The sequence below is a fragment of the Podarcis liolepis genome (assembly GCF_965112155.1).
Source record: "Podarcis liolepis genome assembly, chromosome: 17".
NCBI classification, from domain to species: Eukaryota; Metazoa; Chordata; class Lepidosauria; order Squamata; family Lacertidae; genus Podarcis; species Podarcis liolepis.
The window spans coordinates 5,890,488-5,914,610 of NC_139571.1; the positions used below are offsets into that span (position 1 = coordinate 5,890,488).

Sequence of the window (24,123 nt, forward strand, 5' to 3'; positions counted from 1 at the left end):
GCAGAGCCCTGCGGGGAAGTCCTGCAGGGCTCCCCAAGCTGTGAATGTCTGCCCCGTGCGAGAGGCGCTCTGCTTAACAGCGCCCCTCGTGTGGGGCAGCAGGCTGCTATCCGCAGCTTGGAGAGCCCTGCGGGGAAGTCCTGCAGGGTTCCCCAAGCTGTGAATGTCTGCCCCGCGCGAGAGGCGCTCTGCTTAACAGCGCCCCTCGTGCGGGGCAGCAGGCTGCAAGCTGCGGATAGGCGCAGCAGGCTGCTATCTGCAGCTTGGAGAGCCCTGCGGGGAAGTCCTGCAGGGTTCCCCAAGCTGTGAATGTCTGCCCCGCGCGAGAGGCGCTCTGCTTAACAGCGCCCCTCGTGTGGGGCAGCAGGCTGCTATCCGCAGCTTGGAGAGCCCTGCGGGGAAGTCCTGCAGGGCTCCCCAAGCTGCGAATGTCTGCCCCGCGCGAGGGGCGCTCTGCTAAAGAGCGCCCCTCGTGCGGGGCAGCAGGCTGCTATCCGCAGCTTGGAGAGCCCTGCGGGGAAGTCCTGCAGGGCTCCCCAAGCTGTGAATGTCTGCCCCGCGCGAGAGGCGCTCTGCTAAAGAGCGCCCCTCGTGCGGGGCAGCAGGCTGCTATCCGCAGCTTGGAGAGCCCTGCGGGGAAGTCCTGCAGGGCTCCCCAAGCTGCGAATGTCTGCCCCGCGCGAGAGGCGCTCTGCTTAACAGCGTCCCTCGTGCGGGGCAGCAGGCTGCTATCCGCAGCTTGGAGAGCCCTGCGGGGAAGTCCTGCAGGGCTCCCCAAGCTGCGAATGTCTGCCCCGCGCGAGAGGCGCTCTGCTAAAGAGCGCCCCTCGTGCGGGGCAGCAGGCTGCTATTCGCAGCTTGGAGAGCCCTGCGGGGAAGTCCTGCAGGGCTCCCCAAGCTGTGAATGTCTGCGCGCGAGAGGCGCTCTGCTAAAGAGCGCCCCTCGTGCGGGGCAGCAGGCTGCTATCCGCAGCTTGGAGAGCCCTGCGGGGAAGTCCTGCAGGGCTCCCCAAGCTGTGAATGTCTGCCCCGCGCGAGAGGCGCTCTGCTTAAGAGCGCCCCTGGTGCGGGGCAGCAGGCTGCTATCCGCAGCTTGGAGAGCCGCTGCGCGCCTTCTCCTCTGTTCCCGGACCTCCCACCACAAGCCTTCAGGACAGGTCTGGGAACAGAGGAGAAGGTGCGCTGCGTTTCCCCGCTGTCCCAGGAGATTTCCCTATGGGCTTTCGTCTTGCGAAGCAAGCCCATAGGGAAATTCGTCTTGCGAAGCCTCTAAAAATCGGAAAACCCTTTCGTCTTGCGGGTTTTTCGTTTAGCGAGGCATTCGTCTTGCGGGGTACCACTGTATTATTATTAGAAGAAGAAGAAGAAGAGTTTGGATTTGATATCCCGCCTTTCACTCCCTTTAAGGAGTCTCAAAGCGGCTAACAATCTCCTTTTCCCCTTCCTCCCCCACAACAAACACTCTGTGAGGTGAGTGGGGCTGAGAGACTTCACAGAAGTGTGACTGGCCCAAGGTCACCCAGCAGCTGCATGTGGAGGAGCGGAGACGCGAACCCGGTTCCCCAGATTACGAGTCCACCGCTCTTAACCACTACACCACACTGGCTCTATTATTATTATTATTATTATTATTATTTCAGTGAATTTGGCACAGGGAAACGCATCAGGTAATGGGCATTGGGCGAAGGCCCCTCCACCGCCTCTTTGATGTGAACAGCAGCGTAAAAAAGCTACTTTAAATGTGGGAGGGAGGAGAAAAATGCCCCTTCTGCCGCGAATGTGCACATAACCTCAGTAGAAACCCATTTCCTATGTCCCTATTACAATTGACACCCCACGGCGAGTGGGTCTGCTTCCTCCCTTTCCTCTATGGGGCTCAGACTCCCATCAGACTCCCAGGAGGTTAGATTGGCCTCAGCCAGGGCCAGGGCCTTTTCAGCTCTGGCCCCGACTTGGTGGAATGCTCTGTCACAAGAGATCAGGCCCCCTGTGGGATTTGACCTCTTTCTGCAGGGCCTGCAAGACAGAGCTGTTCCGCCTGGCCTTTGGGCTGGACTCAGTCTAACCCCCGCTCTCATTTTTTATTTTTTTAATGGAACCCCTTATATGGGATTTTGTATATAAATTTTCCCTCGGCTCTTTTGCTGGCTCATGTAGGACTAGCATGGATAGTTGGGTGAATATTTGTGAATATTGGACGTTTTCTCCCCTTATGGCTTTGATCTATGGGCTACCACTAAAATGAGGCTGCATTTTAAACTGTATTCAAACTTATATTTTAACCAATTGTTTGTTTGGTTTGGTTTTTAATGTTTTTACTGTATTTATATTCGGTGTTAGCCATCCTGAGCCTGGTCTTGGCTGGGGAGTATAAATAAATAAATAAAAATTATTTATCTCCTGTTCTTCAACCCTGTGCTCTATGTAACAAGGCACAGTAGGAGGCAGCTGTTGAGGTGTGCCTGTCCTTGTTTTATGTCCTGGCTGCTTGTCAATAGAATCTTTTTCTTCCTTGGTGGGTCTTGAACCCTTCTGCCAGGAGGGCTCTCTGCAGACCTCCTGCCCAGGGGGCTACGTGGGCAGGGCGTTGCGTGGGCTCCTCCTTCTTTCCCCTATGTGTGCTGTGCTCCAGAGCGGTGACTGTCAGGAGCAGAGCAGGATTTGAACCCTTGCCTGCAGAACTTTGAGTAATGGGTTCATTGCAGGCTGCGGGTGATGTTTTGGGAACAGTGTGTGTGTAAAGGCCATGTCCCCTTTGTGAATTCAATTGCTCTGTCTTTCCACGTGCAAGTGGCATATGAGCTTCAGCACGACCCCTGACTACAGTGGTACCTTGGTTCTCAAACGCCTTGGTACTCAAACAACTTGGAACCCAAACACCGCAAACCAGGAAGTAAGTGTTCCAGTTTGCGAACCATTTTTGGAAGCTGAACGTGCTCTATTTTGAGTGCCACACTTCCGTTTTGAGTGCCATGTTTCTGTTTTGAGTGTTATGCTGAGGTCTGTCTGTTTTTGCTATTTATCTTGCGTTTTTGTTTTTGAGGCTCTTTTTTCTTCTTTTTGTGACTGTGTGTAACCCAGTTCAGCTACTGATTGATTGATTGAGTGAGTGAGTGAGTGAGTGAGTGAGTGACTGCAGTACAGTGGAGCCTCGGGTTACATTGCCTCCGGTTTACGTCACCCTCGGCTTGCGACCATCGGAAACCCGGAAGTACTGGAACGGGTTTTACTTCTGGGTTCGCACCATTCGTGCACGTGCAGAAGCACTAAATCACACCGTGCACATGCACAGACTTTGGGTTGCATCGTTTTCTGGTTGCAGCAGATCCCTGCCGTAACCTGAGGTTCCACTGTACATTGTTTGCTGCTTTCATTTTATGGATCAATGGTCTCATTAGATAGTAAAATTCATGTTAAATGCCTGCTTAGTGTTGTTTTTGAAAGTCTGGAATGGATTAATCCATTTTGCATTACTTTCTATGGGAAAGCGCACCTTGGTTTTGGAACGCTTTGGTTTTGGAACGGTCTTCCAGAATGGATTAAGTTTGAGAACCAAGGTACCACTGTAGTGTGGTACAGCGGTGATTCTGGAGACACTGCGATCTTTACTCTGTCTTGGGATTTCCCGTGTTGTGTGCACTTTCCTCTCCCCTCCAGAGCACATGTCTTCAGAACGAAGCAGTGGCATATCTCTCTCTCACCCCTGACAGAAATGTTCTGTATAGCATCCAGCCTGAAGAGGTGTTCAGTGTAAGTCAAAAGCTTGCTTGCTCTGTCAAAAACTTTGGTTGTACCTAAGAAAGGCATTATTTGCAGCCCGCGCTAAAGAAGAAGATATCAAAGATCTGAGTTCCAGAATCAGACATTAGCAGACCTGCCTGTCCTGTGCTGTTCTTGGCTGTAAAAATATTGGCATCAGACTGGAAGCAATGTTCTGCTCTTTGGGATTGGGGAGTGACCTGTGGGAGTACATGGTTTCTGATTCTCTGTTCTCCTGCATTCTTTCACAATAGCAATGTGCCGCCATGTGAAATGTGCAGTGCAGCAGGAACCACAGAGGTTTTCTATCTAACTTCTCCCCGGGTGTTCCATATCCAGAAGAACCTAAGGATGCTTTTTTTAAAAAAATAATTAATATTCTATTATTACACTTTTTAGAAGCCAAAATCATTATACAAGCTTGCTTGTCAAGTTGAAGTTGCTTAAGATCCTAGCCTGTACTTGTTTGTATAATATTCAATACTTCAGAAAAGTCTTAGATTTTTACAACTCCAAAAGATTCATTATTTTGAAAGGAAATAAAAGCTATATAGGGACACGGGTGGCACCGTGGGTTAAACCACAGAGCCTAGGACTTGCTGAGCAGAAGGTCAGTGGTTCGAATCCCCGCGACAGGGTGAGCTCCCATTGCTCGGCCCCTGCTCCTGCCAACCTAGCAGTTCCAAAGCACGTCAAAGTGCAAGTAGATAAATAGGTACCGCTCTGGCGGGAAGGTAAACAGGTTTTCTGGTCGCCAGAAGCGGCTTAGTCATGCTGGCCACATGACCCGGAAGCTGTACACTGGCTCCCTTGGCCAATAAAGCCAGATGAGCGCCACAACCCCGAAGTCGGCCACGACTGGACCTAATGGTCAGGGGTCCCTTTACCTTAAAAGCTATATATCCATGCACGTTTCAAGAAAAGGATTTCATAAAACCCCCAAATAATTTCCCGACTTACTTTCTGCTCAATTCTGTTAGCTTTTCAGAGACCAGCCAGCCCCTTTTTTTCCTCTGAGCATGTTACCCAGCCACACACAAAGGTTTTCATTTCCCAGTTCTTCTCCCCTCCTCATCCCAGGAGCTTCAGCCATGGAGAGTAGGGGTTTTGTTGCAGGTCCTGGAGAGATCAAGGTAGTTACTGGAGACGATGCATTTTTTGAACCATGAGCAACAGACTGAAGCTGGCAGGTAATTAAGAGTCTGCAGACTACGTTTCAGTGGACATTGCAAGGTAGGATAGCTCAGTAGCGGCAGCGAGTTGCAAAATATTGCAGCGAGTTTGGCAGGGCATCCTGTGGGCCATTTTGGGGGGGGGGCGCAGGCTTCTAATGGATCAAAACTGAGAAAGGGATCATGATGCTGAATTGAAATTAAACGATAGATTGAACTCCCTCCTGCGGGGTAACTGCCTTAAAAAGTGTGGCGTGTTTTCTGTCTTACAGGTGTACGTACTGTATGCAGCCCTACCTGTCATCTGAGCTTGGGAATTTCTGCATGCAAGGCAGATGTTCTGCCTTGGAAATGCAGTTTTTCCCCAAGCTGTTGCTTCCGAGCTAAAAACAGCACCATTCATAACATGCTTTAATGCATTCACAGCCATATCTGGTAGCTGAGCCAAAGGATAGGCTTGCCCTGGAATTTATCTGATTAACTGATCAATACGTCTTCTTAAAATTGCATCGCAGCCCTAGTAAGAATTACCAGGCACAAGAAGTTATTTGAATCCTTGAGCTGCGTTGTATGAATGGTTAGCGATGATATTTTTTAAATTAAAAAAATAACTGTATGCCCATGGTGTTGTTAATTCGAGTCAGCTTGAAAGCTTGCTTTTTCCCTAGGAAGGTGGCAAGATGGAAATGGGCCGAGAGATGGTTCTTTCTTCTCGGCAGCTCTGTGGTTTTGGTTAGACCGAGATGTAGTGATAGCCGAAACTCTCTCCCTCCCTCCCTCCCTCTCTCGGCAACACACTTTACTGTGCAACAATCTGCTGTTGTAAGAATGTGTTAGGAACAGCAACCATATGGCTCTTGTTATACCAGTTCTTTTGAAATAAATGGCAGGTCTTTGTGAAAGGGGTCAGACAACCACTAGATGGAGCGAGAGGCTCAGGGCGGTCACTCTGGGGACGCTGTGGGGCCCTTTGGCTCACGCTCTCTGCTTCTACCTGCAGGGCAGGGAGCCAGGAATGTGCGGAATCTGATCTCATCCCAGGCTAAGACAAACACAGGGCAGCAGTACAGAGCTGGGCTGTACCACCCCCTGGGACAGAGGGGTGGGAGGGGGCAGGGAGCCAGGACTGAGCTAGAAGAGGGGGTGCTCAGGAGTTTGAGGAATGAAAAGGTGTCTGGATTCACAAGAGAATGTTCCAGGTGGTGCAGATTATGCGCAAATCTCACAATCCTGTCAACACGCTTGAGTAGCTGGGGAAACCCAGCCAGATGGGCGGGGTATAAATAATAAAATTATTCTTAATTATTGTTACGTTACCCACTGATTTATGGTCTATTGGTGCTTAGCCTAAGGTGAAGGGAGGGCTTTTATCTCAAGGCACCGAGTTCAAATGCCACCGTTGCCCTATATGGCTGGGAAAGACCCCTGTCTCAGAAATCGCAGGCGGGGGGCGCTGTTGCCAATGGTCTGGCGCAGGTGGCGCTGTGGGTTAAACCACAGAGCCTAGGACTTGCCAATCAGAAGGTCAGCGGTTTGAATCCCCGCGACGGGGTGAGCCCCCGTTGCTTGGTCCCTGCTCCTGCCAACCCAGCAGTTCAAAAGCACGTCCAAGTGCAAGTAGATAAATCGGTACCGTTCTGGCGGGAAGAGAAACGGCGTTTCCGTGCGCTGCTCTGGTTCGCCAGAAGTGGCTTAGTCATGCTGGGCACATGACCCAGAAGCTGTACGCCGGCTCCCTCGGCCAATAAAGCGAGATAAGCGCCGCAACCCCAGAGTTGGTCACAACTGGACCTAATGGTCAGGGGTCCCTTTACCTTTACCCACTGATTTATGGTTGATTGGTGCTTGGCCTAAGGTGAAGGGAGGGCTTTTATCTCAAGGCATCGAGTTCAAATCCCACCATTGCCATATATGGCTGGGAAAGACCCCTCTCTCGGAAATCACGGGGGGGGGGGCTGTTGCCAATGGACTGATTTGGTATAAGGCAGGTTCCCACATTCCTTTGCTATACGCTGATGCCACGTTTATGGTATCATTTTAAAACCTGTGTACATGGCCAGGTCCCTACATGCAGCAGAAAGAAGTGGTAGAGTCCCAAGCAGGCTAACCTACCTTACAGGGGTGTTGTGAGGATAAAAAGGAAGCCGGAGGGGGGAGGGGAGGGCAGGATTTATGAACTGCTTGGAAGGATGCGAAGTTGATCAATAGGTATAATGGATTGCATCACCGTGAGGGCGGCATTTTAAGCACAATTCTCTGGGTATACAAATGAATCTACCCTGAAAGCAAGTAGCACAACAGGGAGAAAGCTAGGCTTCTGCAACCTCTACCCTTATTTGATGCCATTTATTTCTGCAGGGTTTCAAAGAAATGCAACAGCAGCATTCAAACACAACCTTCTGGCCTCCAGGAATGGTGCAGCCCATTCCATTGCCACCTCCGTTCTTGCCCACAAGTAGACCAGGCTGCAATGTCCAGAACCAAGTGGTAGAATTCTGGACTGGAGTTCTTCAGACTGCAGTGTGGGGTGTGGGTGTGCCCCCCTGTTTTTCAGCGCTTTCCCGTGTTAAAAACAGCAAGACACAACTCCATACATACAGCAGACCTCAGTATTTCCTTGTTTTGTTGGCAGCTTTAAAGCTTCTTCTTCACCTGGGAGAACAGTGAAGAATGCACACACCCCACACCTCTGGTCTGAAATGGTCCAGTCCAGAATTCTACCTGTTGGTTCATCCTGCAAAATATGTTAAAGGGCTCTCACCTCCCCAAGTTTCCTCCTTGAATCCAAATGGTTAGCACAACAGCATGCAGGAAGCTACAAACCAGGCAAAGCTACAACAACCTCATTTGGAGGTTTAAGCTGATGAAATCAGGAACTTTTTCCCCTCCAGGAATTATTCCTCAGTGCAATTGTTGCAGGAGCAACATTAAATCAGTCCTCAGAATTGATCTGTGAACTCGGACTTTACACAATGGCTAGGGTTGGGCAGTGGGGGTGCTGTGTGTGTGTGTGTGTGTGTGTGTGTGTGTGTGTGTTTAAGGGTTTTGGGAAGAGTGTTTTTACTTGGCTTTTACATTCATTACTAAACCAGAAGCAAAGAAAAAGAAAAGCCAAAATATCAAGGAAATCGAAGATAACCCATCAAGCCCACAAAAAACAATGGCAGAAACTTTACAACCTGCTTCCACCATCCTCTACACCAGGCTTAAATAAATCTGCCCCGCGGGGCAGTAAAGAGAAAGGCAAATGTGTGTGTTATAACACTGTGTGTTACTTCACTGTACAGTGGTACCTCTGGTTACGTACTTAATTCGTTCCAGAGGTCCGTTCTTAACCTGAAACTGTTCTTAACCTGAAGCACCACTTTAGTTAATGGGGCCTCTCGCTGCCGTTGCACAATTTCTGTTCTCATCCTGAAGCAAAGTTCTTAACCTGAGGTACTATTTCTGGGTTAGTGGAGTCCATAACCTGAAGCGTCTGTAACCTGAAGTGTATGTAACCCGAGGTACCACTGTATATCCGCTGCCTGTTTGCCCATATGTGTTGTGTGCCTCCGTCCTGTTGGAAAGGATGAACTGCCTTCGGTTGTGTTTACTATGCAGAGGTGGCAACTAGTTCCTTTCAGCTGTTGGACTACAACTCTCCTCAAATGCCAGTAAGGGCAGTGGTCAGGGATGATGGGAATTGTAGTCCATCAACATCTGGCAGACACCATGTCCACTACCCCTCCCCTCCAACCAGATTATTGAGCATGGAGTGTGTGTCCCGTCCCCGGTCCCCATCCCCTGTGGAGGTGATGGGCCCTCTGCTGCCCCCTCCTGGCGGGGGGAGGCACCTTAGTTGTGGTTGGCTAGTTGTCCTTCACCCCTTCATGGATGCCGTGGCGAAGGGACTTGAAGAACTCAGAGAAGCTATGAGCTATGCTGTGCAGGGCCACCCAAGATGGACAGGTCATAGTGGAGAGTTTTGACCAAACGTGATCCACCTGGAGCAGGAACCGGCAAGCCACTCCAGTATCCCTGCCAAGAAAACGCCATGGACAAAGACAACAGGCATATAAAAGTCATGACGCTGGAAGATGAGCCCCTCAGGTCGGAAGGCGTCCAACATGCTATTGAGGAAGAGCGGAGGACAAGTACAAATAGATTCAGAGCTGATGAAGCGGCTGGGCCAAAGCCGAAAGGTCGCTCAGTTGTGGATATGCATGGAAGCGAAAGGAAAGTCCAGTGCTGTAAAGAAAAATATTGCATAGTAACCTGGAATGTAAGAATCATGAACCTGGGTAAGTTGGATGTGGTCAAAAATGAGATGGCAAGAATAAATATTGACATCTTGGGCATCAGTGAACTAAAATGGATGGGAATGGGCGAATTCAGTTCGGATGACTATCATATCTACTACTGTGGGCAAGAATCCCGTAAAAGAAATGGAGTGGCCTTCATAGTCATCAGAAGACAGAAGTGCCTGGCGTCCTCTGGTCCATGGGGTCACAAAGAGTCGGACACGACTAAATGACTAAACAACAACAATTGTCCTTCAAGGGTGCTTCTGAGCACGTGAAGAGCGTCCTTTTTGCCCACTAGGTGATTTGCTGGCCACCCGCACACCCATGCCCATCTGGGGCGAAAGAAGAAGGGCTCCCCCTCCCAAAGGATCTGCCTACCCACCTTTCCCCCTATCCCCTCCCCCACTCGCCTGCCAGCCTCTGCGCTTGGCCAGCCCGCGGCCAGGCGAGGGTTAACAGGTGTGGCCCCTCCCCCTCCCCGGCTGCCTTTGGCGGCGCCTTCTTCTTCTCCGCAGGCAGTTCGGGTTCGGCCAGCGCTGCCGCCGTTGGCTCGTTCTGGGTCTCCTCCCCAGCTCGCCCCCGACCAGCCAAGGAAGGAGCGAGGTGAGGGCGCGCTTCGGCAAGGCGGGGGCGCGCGTCGCGGGGGAGGCGGCCGCTTAGAGTCGCCCAAAGTTCGGGCAAGTTTGCAAAAGTTTTTTGGGGGGTGGGGTGGGAAGCGACGGGGCAGGAGGGCGATCCCAGCCGCTTCCGGGGGGGGCAGGGATCCTAACCCCCCCCCAAGACATCCCTCGGGATGGAAGCTCCTGGTTAAAGCCCCACGTTTCCTTTTTCTGCTTTGTTTCCTGATCTGCAAGCCGCCAGGCGGGGGTGGCGGCGCAGGGGGAGCCTGAGTTGGGGGGGGGGTCCTCTCACGAGGCTGGCCCCCGGAGCCTGATCTAAGCTGACCCCCCCCCCGCCCAGGCGAAGGGGCACGAGGTGGGGGGCGCGCCTTTTGAACTTTGGAGAAGTTTCGGGTTTTTCCCACGAAGGTGCCGCTTCCAGGTGGGAGAGCGGAGAGAGAGGGGTCGGCGCCGGAGGAGAAGGAGCGCGCTCGGATTTGCTCCGAGCTGAGCACGGGACGAGGGTCCTGCCTTGAACCGTATGAGTATTTGGCTTTGGAAGGAATTGGCCGCACCTTTCTGTCCTTAGAAAACACAGCAGGAAGACTTGGGGGAAGGGGATGCTTCAGTCCTGTGTACATTATTCCCCCCAGTGAAGTCCCACTGAACTCAGTGGATCAGAGTTCCGAGTAGACGCGTGTCTTTTACAGCAGTGGATCAGAGTTCCGAGTAGACGCGTGTCTTTTGCAGCAGTGGATCAGAGTTCCGAGTAGACGCGTGTCTTTTCAGCAGGGTTTCTCAGAATGGGTGTGGGAGAGAAACGCAGGCAGATGGGATTATTATTTAAAACAAGGCTGGAAATATCCCCGATGCCTGATCACCGAGGCATTTGAAATGTAATGAAGGCACTGCTTCTCTTCCAAACACTAATTACTTTGTTGTACATTAATTTTATGTATAGACTTGGCACAGCTTTGTGGCTGTAAGAGACTAACTATGAATCAAAAGTCCTGGGTTTGAATCATGCATGCCTTTGCCATCAACTCACCAGGTGGCAAGCAGCTCTCTCCCAGATTCAGCCCCCACTCGTCTTCTGCAGTATAGAGAGAGAATCATAGAATTGTAAAGTTGGAAGGGACCACGAAGATCATTTAGTCCAACCCCCTGCAATGCGGGAATCTTTCGCCCAACACAAAACGACCCTGAGATTAAGTCTCATGCTCTACCAACTGAGCTATCTGTGAGTAATAATGCCGCTCACCTGCTTTACAAAGTTGCTGTAAATATTTTGAGCATGCAAAAACACTACATAAATGCCTGGGATAACTACTGTGCTTCTGTACAATTCTGAGGCCGGACACTAGCCATCCCATTGCACAGGTGAGGTAAACTGAGGGTAAGAGAGATCCCGGCTTGTTCCAGACCCACTGAATGAGTTATTGGCTTAAACAGGGACTTGAACCCCAGGTTCATTGCCAACCCAGTATGACCCAGTGAAGAGAGACAAAGGACTGTACATGATGTCTTGCATGATTTGGTCTTCTTGCCACATGAGAAACACTCTGGTGTAGGTGGTTAGAGTGTCAGGCTAAGATTGGGGAGACCCAGTTCAAGTTCTCCCTCAGCCATGAAGCCTTGAGCGAACAATTGAGCTGGCTAGAGTAAGGAGGGCTGTGGAATATAGAGGAAAAATGTGAAATGGTTCTTCATTTCTGGCATTACTGGGACCTAAGACTGCGTAGAAATCTCCTTCTTTATCTTGAAATCCTCTTTCTCTGTAATGTGTGGCGGAGCCTGATTGTGGCTCCGATTGTGGCACCCATGCTCAGAGGCGCGCTGTCTGCTTTGTGTGTTCAGGGGTGAGCCCAGGTATTGAAAAAGAGTCCTGGGGCTGAGTCCTGGCTCAAAAACAGCTGTGACTGGAAGCCAGGATTCCTGGATGGTATATTTTGCTCTCGGAGATGATTCCATGGTGGAAATTAGTGCTTTTCGAGGCAAGATCTAGGGGGCAGGGATTGCAGGAAATTGCTACCTTGCTGACTCTGGAAGATAGGTTTTGGCCTGCCCATTTTGACTCTTGTCTGGGGATTAGGTGAACCTTTGCCTCAGGCAGCCAGCCAAGATGACGTGACCAGGTGTTGCAAGGATTTCCGGGGAAGGGCTCCACCTGCTGAACTCTGCCCCTGCATCACAATCCCAGCTCATAAAAGGCTGGGTTCTCTCCCTTCCCCCCTCTTTCTTTTTATTTTTCCTGTCCTCCTCCTCAAACCTACCTGAATTTACCCTCCAGCTACTGTTCTCCTGGTCTCAACCTTGATTTGCTCTTTTGTTTTGAGAATAAGGCAGTGGTAAGAGTTTCAGAACCCTGCAGGCCTGTGTTCAGCCCCCTCCCTTTGGCTTTCTCCATTTCTGCCTTATGTAAAACAGGAATGATAGCAGCTTTTACGGGACCGTAAACAAGGATGAATTGGATGGGGGAAAGCCATACAGTCACCCAAGTGAGAAAATACATACCGGTAAATTGCAACCCTGTGGAAGCATCTCCAATCCCATCATTTGCCCGAATAAAAAAATTCCTTCCAGTAGCACCTTAAAGACCAACTAAGTTAGTTCTTGGTATGAGCTTTCGTGTGCATGCGCACTTCTTCAGATACACTGAAACAGAAGTTGCCAGACCCTTCTATATAGTGAGAAGGTGGGGAGGGGTATTACTCAGAAGGGTGGTGGGAATGGGAGATTGGCAGATAGCTGAGATGAGCCTGTTGACGACTCTTAACGACTGCAATAGGTCTTACAGGAAAAGGCAAGGGGTGAGAAGGTGAGAAATGGCGTAGTCATGTATAATGAGATAAGAATCCAATTTTAAGGTGCTACTGGAAGGAATTTTTTTATTTTGACTATGGCAGACCAACACGGCTACCTATCTGTAACTGGAATCATTTGCCCGGACACTGAGGTCCAGGCTGAGGGCCTTCTGGTGGTTCCCTCGCTGCGAGAAGTGAGGTTACAGGGAACCAGGCAGAGGGCCTTCTCGGTAGTGGCACCCGCCCTGTGGAACGCCCTCCCACCAGATGTCAAAGAGAAAAACAACTACCAGACTTTTAGAAGACATCTGAAGGAAGCCCTATTTAGGGAAGCTTCTAATCTTTAATAGACATTAAATAGACAGTGTTTAATGTTTTAATATTTGGTGGGAGCCACCCAGAGTGGCTGGGGAAACCCAGCCAGATGGGTAGGGTATAAACTATTATTATTGTTGTTACTGTGCCCCCTTTAGCACAGCATAGTTCAAGGCTGGTTATATTCTATGCCCCTGCATCATGTGTGCAGATGGCCTGGTGCTTCAACCACAGGTTGGTAAAGGTAAAGGGACTCCTGACCGTTAGGTCCAGTCATGACCGACTCTGAGGTTGCGGCGCTCATCTCGCTTTATTGGCCGAGGGAGCCGGCGTACAGCTTCCGGGTCATGTGGCCAGCATGACTAAGCCGCTTCTGGCGAACCAGAGCAGCGCATGGAAACGCTGTTTACCTTCCCACTGGAGTGGTACCTATTTATCTACTTGCACTTTTTGGCATGCTTTTGAACTGCTAGGTTGGCAGGAGCAGGGACCGAGCAACGGGAGCTCACCCCGTCGCGGGGATTTGAACCGCCGACGTTCTGATCGGCAAGCCCCAAATGCCCCCATTCCAGCTGCACATGAGAAAGTCAGAGTCTTGAGCAGAGCGAAAAAGCGTGTTTTCATAGGGTCATTGGAAGCTGCCTCATATCTGAGTCACATTGATCGGTCCATGTGACTCAGTATTCTTGATACTGATGGGTAGCGACTCTCTAGCGATTTGAATCTTTCTCAGCCCTACCCAGAGATGCCAGGGTTTGAACCGGGATCATTTGCACGCCAAGTGTGCCTGCTCTGCCCCTGAGCTAATGCGCCCTCTGCTGCAGGATAGAGGACTTTGCAGCTGGAGGGAATCTCAGGTAAGGTAAGGGGAGGGGTCCACTAATGTGCTCTTTCTCAAAGCACCACAAAGCTCTGGATCAGGGGTAGGCAACCTAAGGCCCATGGGCCGGATGTGGCCCAATCGCCTTCTCAATCCAGCCCGTGGATGGTCCGGGAATCAGCCTGTTTTTACATGAGTAGAATGTGTTCTTTTATCTAAAATGCATCAGCGTTATTTGTGGGGCATAGGAATTTGTTCATTCCCCCCCCCCCAAAAAAAAGTCTGGCCCTCCACAAGGTCTGAGGGACAGTGGACCGCCCCCCCCCCCCCGCTGAAAAACCTTGCTGACCCCTGATCTAGTCCATGGGTAGGCAAACTAAGACCCGGGGGGGGGCAGATCCAGCCCAACCGCCTTCTAAATCCGGCCCGTGGATGGTCCGGGAATCAGTGTGTTTTTACATGACTAGAATGTGTGCTTTTATTTAGAATGCATCTCTGGGTTATTTGTGGGGCATAGGAATTGCCCACCCCCCCAAAAAAATAGTTTGGCCCACCACATGGTCTGAGGGCCAGTGGACAGACCCATGGCTGAAAAAGGTTGCTGACCTCTGCTCTGGATCTACACCAGGCTGTCACCTTGAACCCTCAGCAACACCCCTCCCCCTGGACATTTTATTTCAGGAGAAAAAGTTCTTCAAAGCAATAGAATATGTGGGGAGCTGATGTGCTGTCAGCACTCAATTTGGGTTTCCTTGGCTCAGCTTTGCTTGTTGCTGTCGTTTTTACCACAGGGTACATGCAACAGCTCTGCCTTCTTCCGCCCTGTCTCATAGCAGATCCCTCCCTCATCCACTCCCTGGGAACAGGGAGCCGCCAGCAGTGGCTGGGAGGGGTAGGGAGAAAGGTGTTGACACTAAACAGTCATAGCAAAGGAATTGACTGCGGTAGAGCCTGGGGCAGGGAAGGGGGAGAGGAGAGACTGGCAGAGCGTCTGCTCTGTGCCACCCCATACCCTTCCCTTTCCCACGTTCGTCACGCTGGCGTGCAATGCGACCCATCTTCTCATTGAGGCATAGACGTGCGTGTGAATTTCGGCTCTGTGGATTCACATTTGGCAATGCTGTGAGAAAGAGAATTGGGGGTGGGGGGGAGTGATGAATGCATTAAGTGTTGTGGCACAAGGAAGAAGAATCTTTGGCGCAAGGTGCGTCTACGCTCCACAGGGCATGCGGAGAACGCTTTCTGCGGCCCTTGTACCTGATGCGAATGTCGTTCTCGGTGTGATTCATGCCGAGAGCAGTTCTGGTCTCTGCTGCGACTGGGATTAGTTACGTAACTCGGGGAGGCTTCCTGGCTGTTCTCTGGACACTCAGCTGGGCTCGGCCTTGATCTGGTCTCGCAGGGAAGCAGCTGTGGGCTTTGGCCCGGGCCCAGAAATGTGGAGAGCTGGCCAGCTGTCTCGCTGCCCCCAGACTTCCCACCGTGGATGTCTGTGGACATATGAGTTGAGTGGCGAGCAGGGCAGAGGGGAGGGGAGCTGGGGGTGGGGGCACTTCAGCTTCTACCCCCACCCAGAGCTCTGGCTTTGAGCCAGCCTCAGGTACGAGGGAGAGGTTCGGGTTTCTCTCCCTCTCTAATAACTGGGTCTCGTTCTCTGTCAAGGAAACCCTGAATTATACCAATCAACGTAATACACGTAAAACGCTTCTTTCAGTGGAGAGCACTATTGCGGGGGCATGAGACAGGCAAACCATAGCTTTTAAAAGCTTGTCTAGCCAATTAGAGTGAAGCTACAGCAGGGAAATGTAATTGCTAAATGCAGTGTCCATATTCAAGAGGCAATATGCCTGTGATTATTAGATGCCGAGGGGCAAGCAAGATGGCGGTGGTGGTGTTTATCTTCACATGGTTTCCTGGACCATTTATCTGGCCGCAGACTGCTGGACTAGGTGGTCTGACCCTAGCAGATCCTAATGTTTGTTCCTAATCCATGATAACCCCCACAATTACTGACTTAACCTCAGCAACTCAAAATTGGCCAAAATACTGCCCCTGAACAGGGATGGGAAGGGAGCCTTTGGCCATCCAAATGCTGTTGTACTACAACTCCCATCATCCCTGGCTGCTGGGCTATGGTTCCAACAAGCCCCAGAATGTGGTCCAGGAACGGCCAGGTTGAGGTGGTTCAGTCTGTACTCGCTGGAGCCCCTAGTCACCATGAAGTAGGTTGAGTGACCTGTTGAAGCTGAGCATCCTCTGAGACAGGAGTCTCTTCTGCAAGAAGCCCTCCCACTCCTCATGGCGAGAATGCCAGCATGACCAGTAGTCAGGGGTGATGGGAGTTGTAGTCCAAAAACCAGTAGTCAGGGGTGATGGGAGTTGTAGTCCAAAAACATCTGGAGCACCACAGGTAAACACAGCCCTGATGTAAGAGAAAGGCTGGGATCCCACAGCCAATCGTAGTCTCCCTTCTGAGACCTGCCCATCGGGTGGATCTGCAATGGCTGTCATGGCTTGCACTTCAGGTACATGGAAGAGTTCCTGAAGAAAGACCTGGAGAGATTAATAATAATAATAATTTATTTATACCGCCGCCCATCTGGCTGGGCTTCCCCAGCCACTCTGGGCGGCTTCCAACAAAATATTAAAATACCATAATACATCAAACATTAAAAGCTTCCCTAAACAGAGCTGCCTTCAGATGTCTTCTAAAAGTCTGGTAGTTGTTGTTCTCTTTGACATCTGGTGGGAGGGCGTTCCACAGGGCAGGCGCCACCACCGAGAAGGCCCTCTGCCTGGTTCCCTGTAACTTGGCTTCTCGCAATGAGGGAACCACCAGAAGGCCCTCGGCGCTGGACCTCAGTGTCCAGGCAGAACGATGGGGATGGAGACGCTCCTTCAGATAATAAGGAAACATTTCCTCTTTCCTTCTTTAGTGCAGCCTTGATTCCAGCACACTTGTGGGGCTAGCGATGCTTGGGCAAAATGCCATTCTTGGGACACTTCATCCCACGTTGCTCTGCCTCCCTTTCCAATACCATATAAGCCCCGCTGTGCCCCATGTCGGAGATGGGGGGTAAAGAACTTACCCAGCCCTGCTCTGACCATTGGCTGTGTGCCATGGAAGAACCTGGAAATGCCAGCCTCGTTCAAGGGCTACCTGTGGAGTGGCAGCTGAGGGAAGGAGAGTGGCTTTCCGGAACCTCCTCTGTGCCCAGCTTTCCTAACCCTGAATAGATGTGCACTCTGCCTGTGCTCCTCAGCTCTCCGTAGTCTGAGATGCTTCTCTACCATCTTGCCTTCTCCTTGTGATATTGCCTATTCAGGCAGATCCTATCTCTCTTTTTTCCCATCCCTCTCCTGTAGCATCCTGCCCTCCATAGATGACTCAGCTGCTTGCATCTGCAGAGTCACACCCGCTCCTTACTCTCTTCTTGTCTCCCTATGGCAGTAACCAGCTGAGGCCCCCCATCCGGGAGTTCCAGATGGGTCTTGGATCAAAGTGATTCCCGTCCCTCGGAAGCAGGAGACAAACCAATCTTCCAGACATGGAGGTGAAGGGGCAACTCATCAACTCATCCAGCTACAGCTCTTCAGGTACCTTCCTACTGATACATCTGATGACCCCCCCCCCCAAAAAAAAAACACCCCACAATTTTTCTCCTTCCTCCCTGGCTGATCACCTTGTCCTCCCATTTCTGCACCCTGTGAGAGTTAAATCTTTTTTTAAAAAAAATTTTTATTTAAGTATTTTATTATTAAAATAATTCAACATTAATACATACGTATTACAAATATACAAAGATTGTATGAAATGTATGTTTCTGTGAGAGTTAAATCTGGGACTTGCCATGGATTTCAAACCTTCACTGACCCTTTTATTCAGGTGTGGGGAAACACGGACCTGGGGGCTCAATGTTGCCCTGCAGACCCCTTTATGGGGCCCTTGAAACTCTCTCTCCGCCACATCCCCTCTCCCCAGGCCTCACCTCTCACGCTGCTTTGCACCCCAAGTGTGTCCCTTGAACTCTGACCCTGCCTCTTGACAAACAGGGAGGGTGTGTTTTGTGTACGTGTGTGGGTGTAGAAACTCGCCTACCATACAAAGATGAAATTTGAAATGTTCCATCGCCCTGTTGTCGAATTTCCCCCATTAATTTGGCTATTTCTGCATATTCCAGAAGAGTGGCAGTACAAGGTCATGGAATATGCGGAAATAGCCAAATTAACGGGGGAAATTCGACAACAGGGCGATGGAACATTTCAAAAAGAATGGAGAAAATTTATGTTATATATAGGATAAGGTGAAATAGTGAAATCAGTAGAATGGAAATGTGAAAAACGTAGAGATTAAAAAGCCAGAAGAAGGAAGGAGGGAAGTCAACTCTTAGGAGTAAATGTAAATGTAAAGTAATGTGTATATGCATAGTAAAAAGGTAAAGGGACCCCTGACCATTAGGTCCAGTCTTGGACAACTCTGGGGTTGCGGCGCTCATCTCGCTTTATTGGCCAAGGGAGCCAGTGTACAGTTTCCAGGTCATGTGGCCAGCATGACTAAGCCGCTTCTGGCGAACCAGAGCAGCGCACGGAAACGCCGTTTACCTTCCCGCCGAAGTATTTATCTACTTGCACTTTGACGTGCTTTCGAACTGCTAGGTTGGCAGGAGCAGGGACTGAGCAACGGGAGCTCACCCTGTCATGGGGATTCGAACTGCTGACCTTCTGATCGGCAAGCCCTAGGCTCTGTGGTTTAACCCACATCGCCACCCACATCCCTGTGTATGCATAGTATGTAGTTATAAAATCAATAAAGATTATCTTGGAAAAAAAGATGAAATTTGAGTTTGCTTCTCTGCTAGCTTCTGCCTCTGGCCCCACCCACCCCTGGCATGTGGCCCTCAGAACATTGCCCACAAGGGACTGTGGCCCTCAGGCTAGAAAAGGATCCACCCCCCGCTTTAATCATCTGCTCCGCTCTTTCCTCCGCAGAGGCTTTGCAGCGGGACCTCTGTCCGCGGATCCGGCTGGAGCGGGTGCAAGAGCTGCTGGAGAAGCAGCGGTCGCTCCAGCAAGTTCTCAGCCTGCGCCTTAAGGAGCTACGCCGCATTTGCCTTCAGGAGGCTGTGAGTACCCGTTGGCCGGAGCACGGCTTGATGTGGGCGGGCGAGGGGCTGGCGCTGCCTCTAGGACTAGCCAAGACAGTTCCGGCAGCGTGGAAAGTTGAAACCGTCCCTGGGTGTAGAAAGCAGCCTGTGTCCCGTCAAGACGGTAAATTCTCGAGAATCTCCATTTCAAGAGGGCAAATTCCTGGTCTGTGTTTGCTGGGGAGCAAAGGGTGAAATCCGAGGAGATGTAAAAAGTAGAGACCTCTTGACATTTTCCTCCCTATTTGTGGGTAGAGAAATTGGGGCAGAGGAACCCAGGAGATGAACAGCGATCCAGTGGTGTCTTGGGGAAGGAGGTCACCCTTAGCAGTGGCAGGAGCACAGTTTCTTTCTTTTTTCCCTAAAAAGGGGGCGGGTTGTGTGACCAACACCCACCCACCCACCCACCCACCCAAATAAAGTGAAGGGTGTTTGAAAAAAATTCTGCCAAGCGGACTCCTTTTTCTTTTTTAAAAACAATTTTATTGGTTTTCCAATAAAAACAACCAATCAACATATCCACATCATAATCCAATTAAAAACAAGAAACTAAAATTAATGAAAGACCAAATTGTAATCCAAATTGTAATTATTAATTTTTCCGGGCTCCCCATAGTCTGGACCTCTGAAGCAGGTCCTGCGTTGAGCAAGGGTGAGAAGGCTAGTTGACCATCAAGATTCCATCCAACCTTTCGTTATTCTAGATAAGTTGGATTCATATCATCTAGGACGGGGATGGGGAGCCTGTGGCCTTTCAGTTGCTGTTGGGAGTCCAGCTCCCTTCAGCCACTCTCATCAGCATGTCCAGTGTTCAAGGGCAATAGGAGTTGGAGGGGGGGGGCATAGATTCATCATCCCTGAAGTAAAGCTTTTATTTTATTTTTATTTTCAAGAAAGAACGGGGAAGGTTTATTTAGGAGAACCACCGTAAGTGAATGAAAACGCTAGCAGGATCCTAATAACACTCAAAATGTAGCAAATACCATGGGTGATATGGAGAAATGCAAAATACGGACGGTGAAATATTACGCAGTTGAAAACGTTGACAATATAGGACCCAGGGAGGGGATGGCGGGAAGTCTGGAGTTTTGGAGAAATCTCTAAAATATGAAAATGTATTTGGTATTGTTATAACTTCACACTTGTGAAATCAAATAAAAATTATTGAAGTAAAGCTTTTAGAGGTTGCAAACTGGTCATTTTTGGAAGTGTGCTGCAGAACAAATAAATGCATGCAGATCTGGCTGGTTTTGTGTGAGCTACCAAAATCCAGCTGGTCTTGGTGCAGAATTATAATCTTGAGCACAGAAGATGCACAGGTGTCTCAGCCTGGCCCAGGATGCCTCACCTGGGCAGTATTGACAATGCCGCTTGCATCCCTTCCCATTGCCAGGAACTGACAGGACAGTTGCCTCCCGAATACCCCCTGGAGCCAGGGGAAAGACCCCAGCCTGTGCGCCGGAGGACGGCAGTTGCCTACCGAATTCCCACTGCCCTCAAGAATGAGGTGAGCGGAGGGGGCGGGGGAGAGCGAGTGGTGGGGAGAGAGGGGGGTTTCAGGGGCGGCTCTGACAATCCTCCCGTTGCCTTGCAGGAAGCGCCTTCCCTGGAGGAGCTGACTCAGGAGCTGGCTTTGCAACAGCAAGTGGCGGAGGCCGCCCGGCGCCTCACCGTGGCTCCAGATCTGACGGCTGAGCAGCGCCGCCGCCGGAGGCAGGTCCAGGCAGACGCCGCCCAGCGCCTGCGGGAGCTGGAGGCTCAGGTGGCAGAGTTCCGGGTGCGACTAGGCAAAGGGCCCTCCCAGAGGGGCAGCCATGGTGCGTTGCTCGCCCACCCTTTAAACCCTGTCCCCCTGCCATCTGTGGGTGCATTCCACCCTGCTGTACCGCTTGTGCAGAACATTTCTGCTTGTGCCCAGGGTGGGGGAGCCAGAGAGGTCCTTCACGTGTTGCCAGACTCCAGCTCCCAACACTGACTGTGCAGCCTGGAGCCGAAGGGAGTGGGAGTCCAGCAACGCTGGGAGGGCCACATGTTCCCCACCTATGGTTTGTGCCATGGAACCTCTTCCCCTTCCTCTCCATTCCACCTTCAGAATCTGAAGCACGCCTTCAAAATCTGCTTCATGGGAGCAGGGAGACCTTCCAGGGCATATTTTGTGGGTGGCCTTAACCATTACTGGAATGCAGCCCTTTGACAGCTTTCCACTGGGATAAGGACTCTTGGTCCAAAAGGTGTCCCTTCCCCTGGTAGCCAAATAGATTGAGTGCACTTCCTGGCAATGTGAGGGTTTCCTACCATGATTCCTCCTCTTGTGTTGGAAGTGAACTTGTGTGAAGGTAGCCGTTCTCCTACCCAAGCTCCTCAGTGCCCACCCTATCCTTCTGGTATCTTAGTCATCACACCCTGTTTTCTGATTGATCCCTGATTTATCTCTCTTTCATCAAAACAAAACAAAAAAGAAGAGGCTTTCCATTCAGAGAGCAGCTCCCTCTCCGAATCGGCCAGCCATGAAAATGGTAAGTGTGGTCTGCGGCCCCCTGCGTTTCTTTCCTAGATTAAGGAGGGAGTGGTTGGTGGTTCTGGGTAAATGACAAGAGGTTAAAGGGGTGCCTTTGTCAGGCTTAAGGTGCTGGTTTTAACCTTTAAAGCCCTATACGGCCTAGGACCCTTGTACCTACGGGACCGCCTCTCCTGGTATGTTCCACGGAGCACCTTACGGTCTTCAAATAAAAACATCTTGGAGGTCCCTGGCCACAGGGAGGTTAGGCTTGCCTCAACCAGAGGCAGGGCTTTTCTGGCTGTGGCCCCGATCTGGTGGAACGCTCTGTCACAAGAGACTAGGGCCCTGCGGGACTTGACATCTTTCCGCAGGGCCTGCAAGACAGAGCTGTTCCACCAGGCCTTTGGCCAGGGCACAGTCTGACCCCCCCCCCTTCGGTAATCCTCACAGAACTCTAGCCCAATGGTTGCCATTAATTTGATTCTGAACTGATTTTAGAATGTATTTCAATTAATTGACTGATTTTATGTAAATTGTGCTATTTTTACTGTTGTTAGCCGCTCTGAGCCTGGCTTTGCCTGGGGAGGGCGGGATATAAATAAATTATTATTATTATTATTATTATTATTATTATTATTATTATTATTACCGTAAATGAGAGCTGCTGAAGGCTCAGGCTCACTTGGTTCCTCATCTTTTGCCCCGGAGATGATGAAGCAAAGAGACTCTTCATAAGTGTGCTCAAAGTCTTACCTGCCTGTCTGCTAGTATAAAGGGGTGTGTTTGTGGGTGGCGTCTTAATGAATGAATGAATTGAAAACAAACCCTACTTTGGAGTCAGCTTCTTGGAAGAAGCATGTTCTAATGTGGAAGGGGTCAGGGTGGGGGAAGAGATCCTTCTCATAGCACATTTGCCAGACCAAATCAAAGGTGGCGAAGAAACCCTCAAATGTAACGTGGCCAAAACAGCTTTGTTGGTGTTACTTATTTTCTGCCCTGAAAATGGGCACATCTAAGGAGGGTGACTCATTGGCCTGTAGCATTGTTTACTGTCCCCACAGTGTTGGGGCACCAGGAGAACAGAGGAGCAGGTTGTGGCCCCAGCATTGAGCAGTGCTGTCGATTCGCCCAGCTGAGTGAGAGCACAGAACCCAGTTGATGCTGCATACGGGGGAACTGAGTCGGATGAGCTGGTACCTCCTCTAGGAACCCCCTGGTCCTCCTCTGAAGGGCCCTCATCCTATGGTAAAACTGCTCCTGGGCTGTGTCATTCCAGACTGCAGGCAGCAGCTGCATAACGGCATGCTTTCTGCCCCTTTCTGCTAGGACTTCTAACTTTCTCCCTTGCATTGTGTCCAGCCGCCTGCAATGCAGGAATATGCAGCTGTCCCTTATGGGGATCAATCCTGCAACCGTGGCGTCATCAGCATCTGAAATATCCAGGCTGAGGATGATCACATTTATGTTCAGAAAGCATAAACTGTTGGACTACCATATTTTTTTATTGTTGTTTTTTGCCGAGGTAGGAGTGTGTGGATGCTTCTACTCTGTGCCCTGTGCTCTGTCCTCAGACGACCCCCACAGCTTCCACCCCTCCAAAGTCTCCAACCACCAGGGGACTTTTTTTGACCGTCCTTCGCCACCTAAGGCCCGAGATCACCTGCGTGCCATCTCCAGTAGCCCCGACCGCCGACCAGGATGGCGGCTTTTGCAGCCGGACCTGTACAACGAGGGCAAGGACCGCAGGAACTCTGTTGCCAGCCCTGCCAGGTGACTAGCAGATGCCTTGGGCCTTTTGCATGTGTCTCTCCAGTAACAAAGTGAACCAGAGGGAGGAGGGAGTTTGCTGCTGAACTGATTGATGCCCAGGGACCCCCCTTAAGGGCCCATTGCAAGGACACGAGCAACAAAAGGAGGTGGGATTGTAGAACGTCAGGCTGAAGAGGCAGGGTGCCATTTTTGAATGCTGCCCCACATAAAAGTGCAAAACACACAGCTCCCCGCCAATGGAAAGCTGGCCTATGACGGGGAAAGGGAGTGAGCTAGACTGTAACCCAAGTGCTGGCCTTCTATGGCAGGGTGTTTGGGTTGGTTTCTTCAACAGAGAAACAAACAAAAAAAAAAATGATGCCTGCCTAGCAATCTTAAATTATGCATTAGAAACCAGGACAGGGCCCTGTTTCGTTGTATTCACCTTCATCAGCTAATTTTCAAAGGGCCGTGTAAGTTTGAAGACTTTTGGATAAATATATCTTGTTATTTTCTACGTTTCTCTCTTTTTTTAAAAAAATAAGATATTTATTAAGATTTCCAAAGTATTACAAAAAAAAGTAAGAAAATACAAAATAAAAATGGTTAAAAAACTCATTCTTTCCATTACTTATTTTTCATTAGCTTATTTCCCGGACCTCCTCACACCTCCCTTTTTTGTATTCCAGTTCAGTTTGTTGGTTCAGCAAATCCTTACCCTCTTTGTTTATCCTAATTTTTAATCTTAAGCTATTGTAATATTAAATTTTTACCTATTAATAATAATCCATTTTTCATATTCCCTTATAATATTACAGCTGAAAACCACTTAATTTCTATCCAACATCATTCTAACATTCCTTAATTTTTCAATATTTCTGTAGATAGTATTTAAATTTCTTCCAATCTTCTTCCACCGACTCTTCTCCCTGGTCTTGGATTCTGCCAGTCATTTCCGCCTATTTTCTACGTTTC

The 24,123-nt window shown here is 50.2% G+C and overlaps 2 protein-coding genes across 13 annotated transcripts in view; both read left to right on the forward strand.

The window, feature by feature from the left end:
* The window catches only part of LOC310696923 (uncharacterized protein), a 164,588-nt gene that overhangs the window by 124,999 nt on the left and 15,466 nt on the right, over window positions 1-24,123 (forward strand). The gene's annotated exons all lie outside the window — the stretch shown is intronic.
* Window positions 1-24,123, forward strand: part of CCDC120 (coiled-coil domain containing 120) — a 41,831-nt gene that overhangs the window by 13,681 nt on the left and 4,027 nt on the right. For 2 of the 12 annotated variants that reach the window (XM_083483053.1, XM_083483052.1), the window contains exons 2-7: window positions 17,207-17,352; window positions 18,745-18,878; window positions 20,293-20,406; window positions 20,494-20,716; window positions 21,359-21,415; window positions 22,926-23,169. In XM_083483053.1, the coding sequence (XP_083339179.1) occupies window positions 17,304-17,352; window positions 18,745-18,878; window positions 20,293-20,406; window positions 20,494-20,716; window positions 21,359-21,415; window positions 22,926-23,169 (821 nt within the window). In that variant the 5' untranslated portion in view covers window positions 17,207-17,303. Of the gene's footprint in view, window positions 1-9,692; window positions 9,895-13,412; window positions 13,793-14,331; window positions 14,834-14,854; window positions 14,878-17,206; window positions 17,353-18,744; window positions 18,879-20,292; window positions 20,407-20,493; window positions 20,717-21,358; window positions 21,416-22,925; window positions 23,170-24,123 lie in introns of those variants that run through there. The other 10 variants (XM_083483048.1, XM_083483059.1, XM_083483058.1 and 7 more) reach the window with 10 other exon arrangements.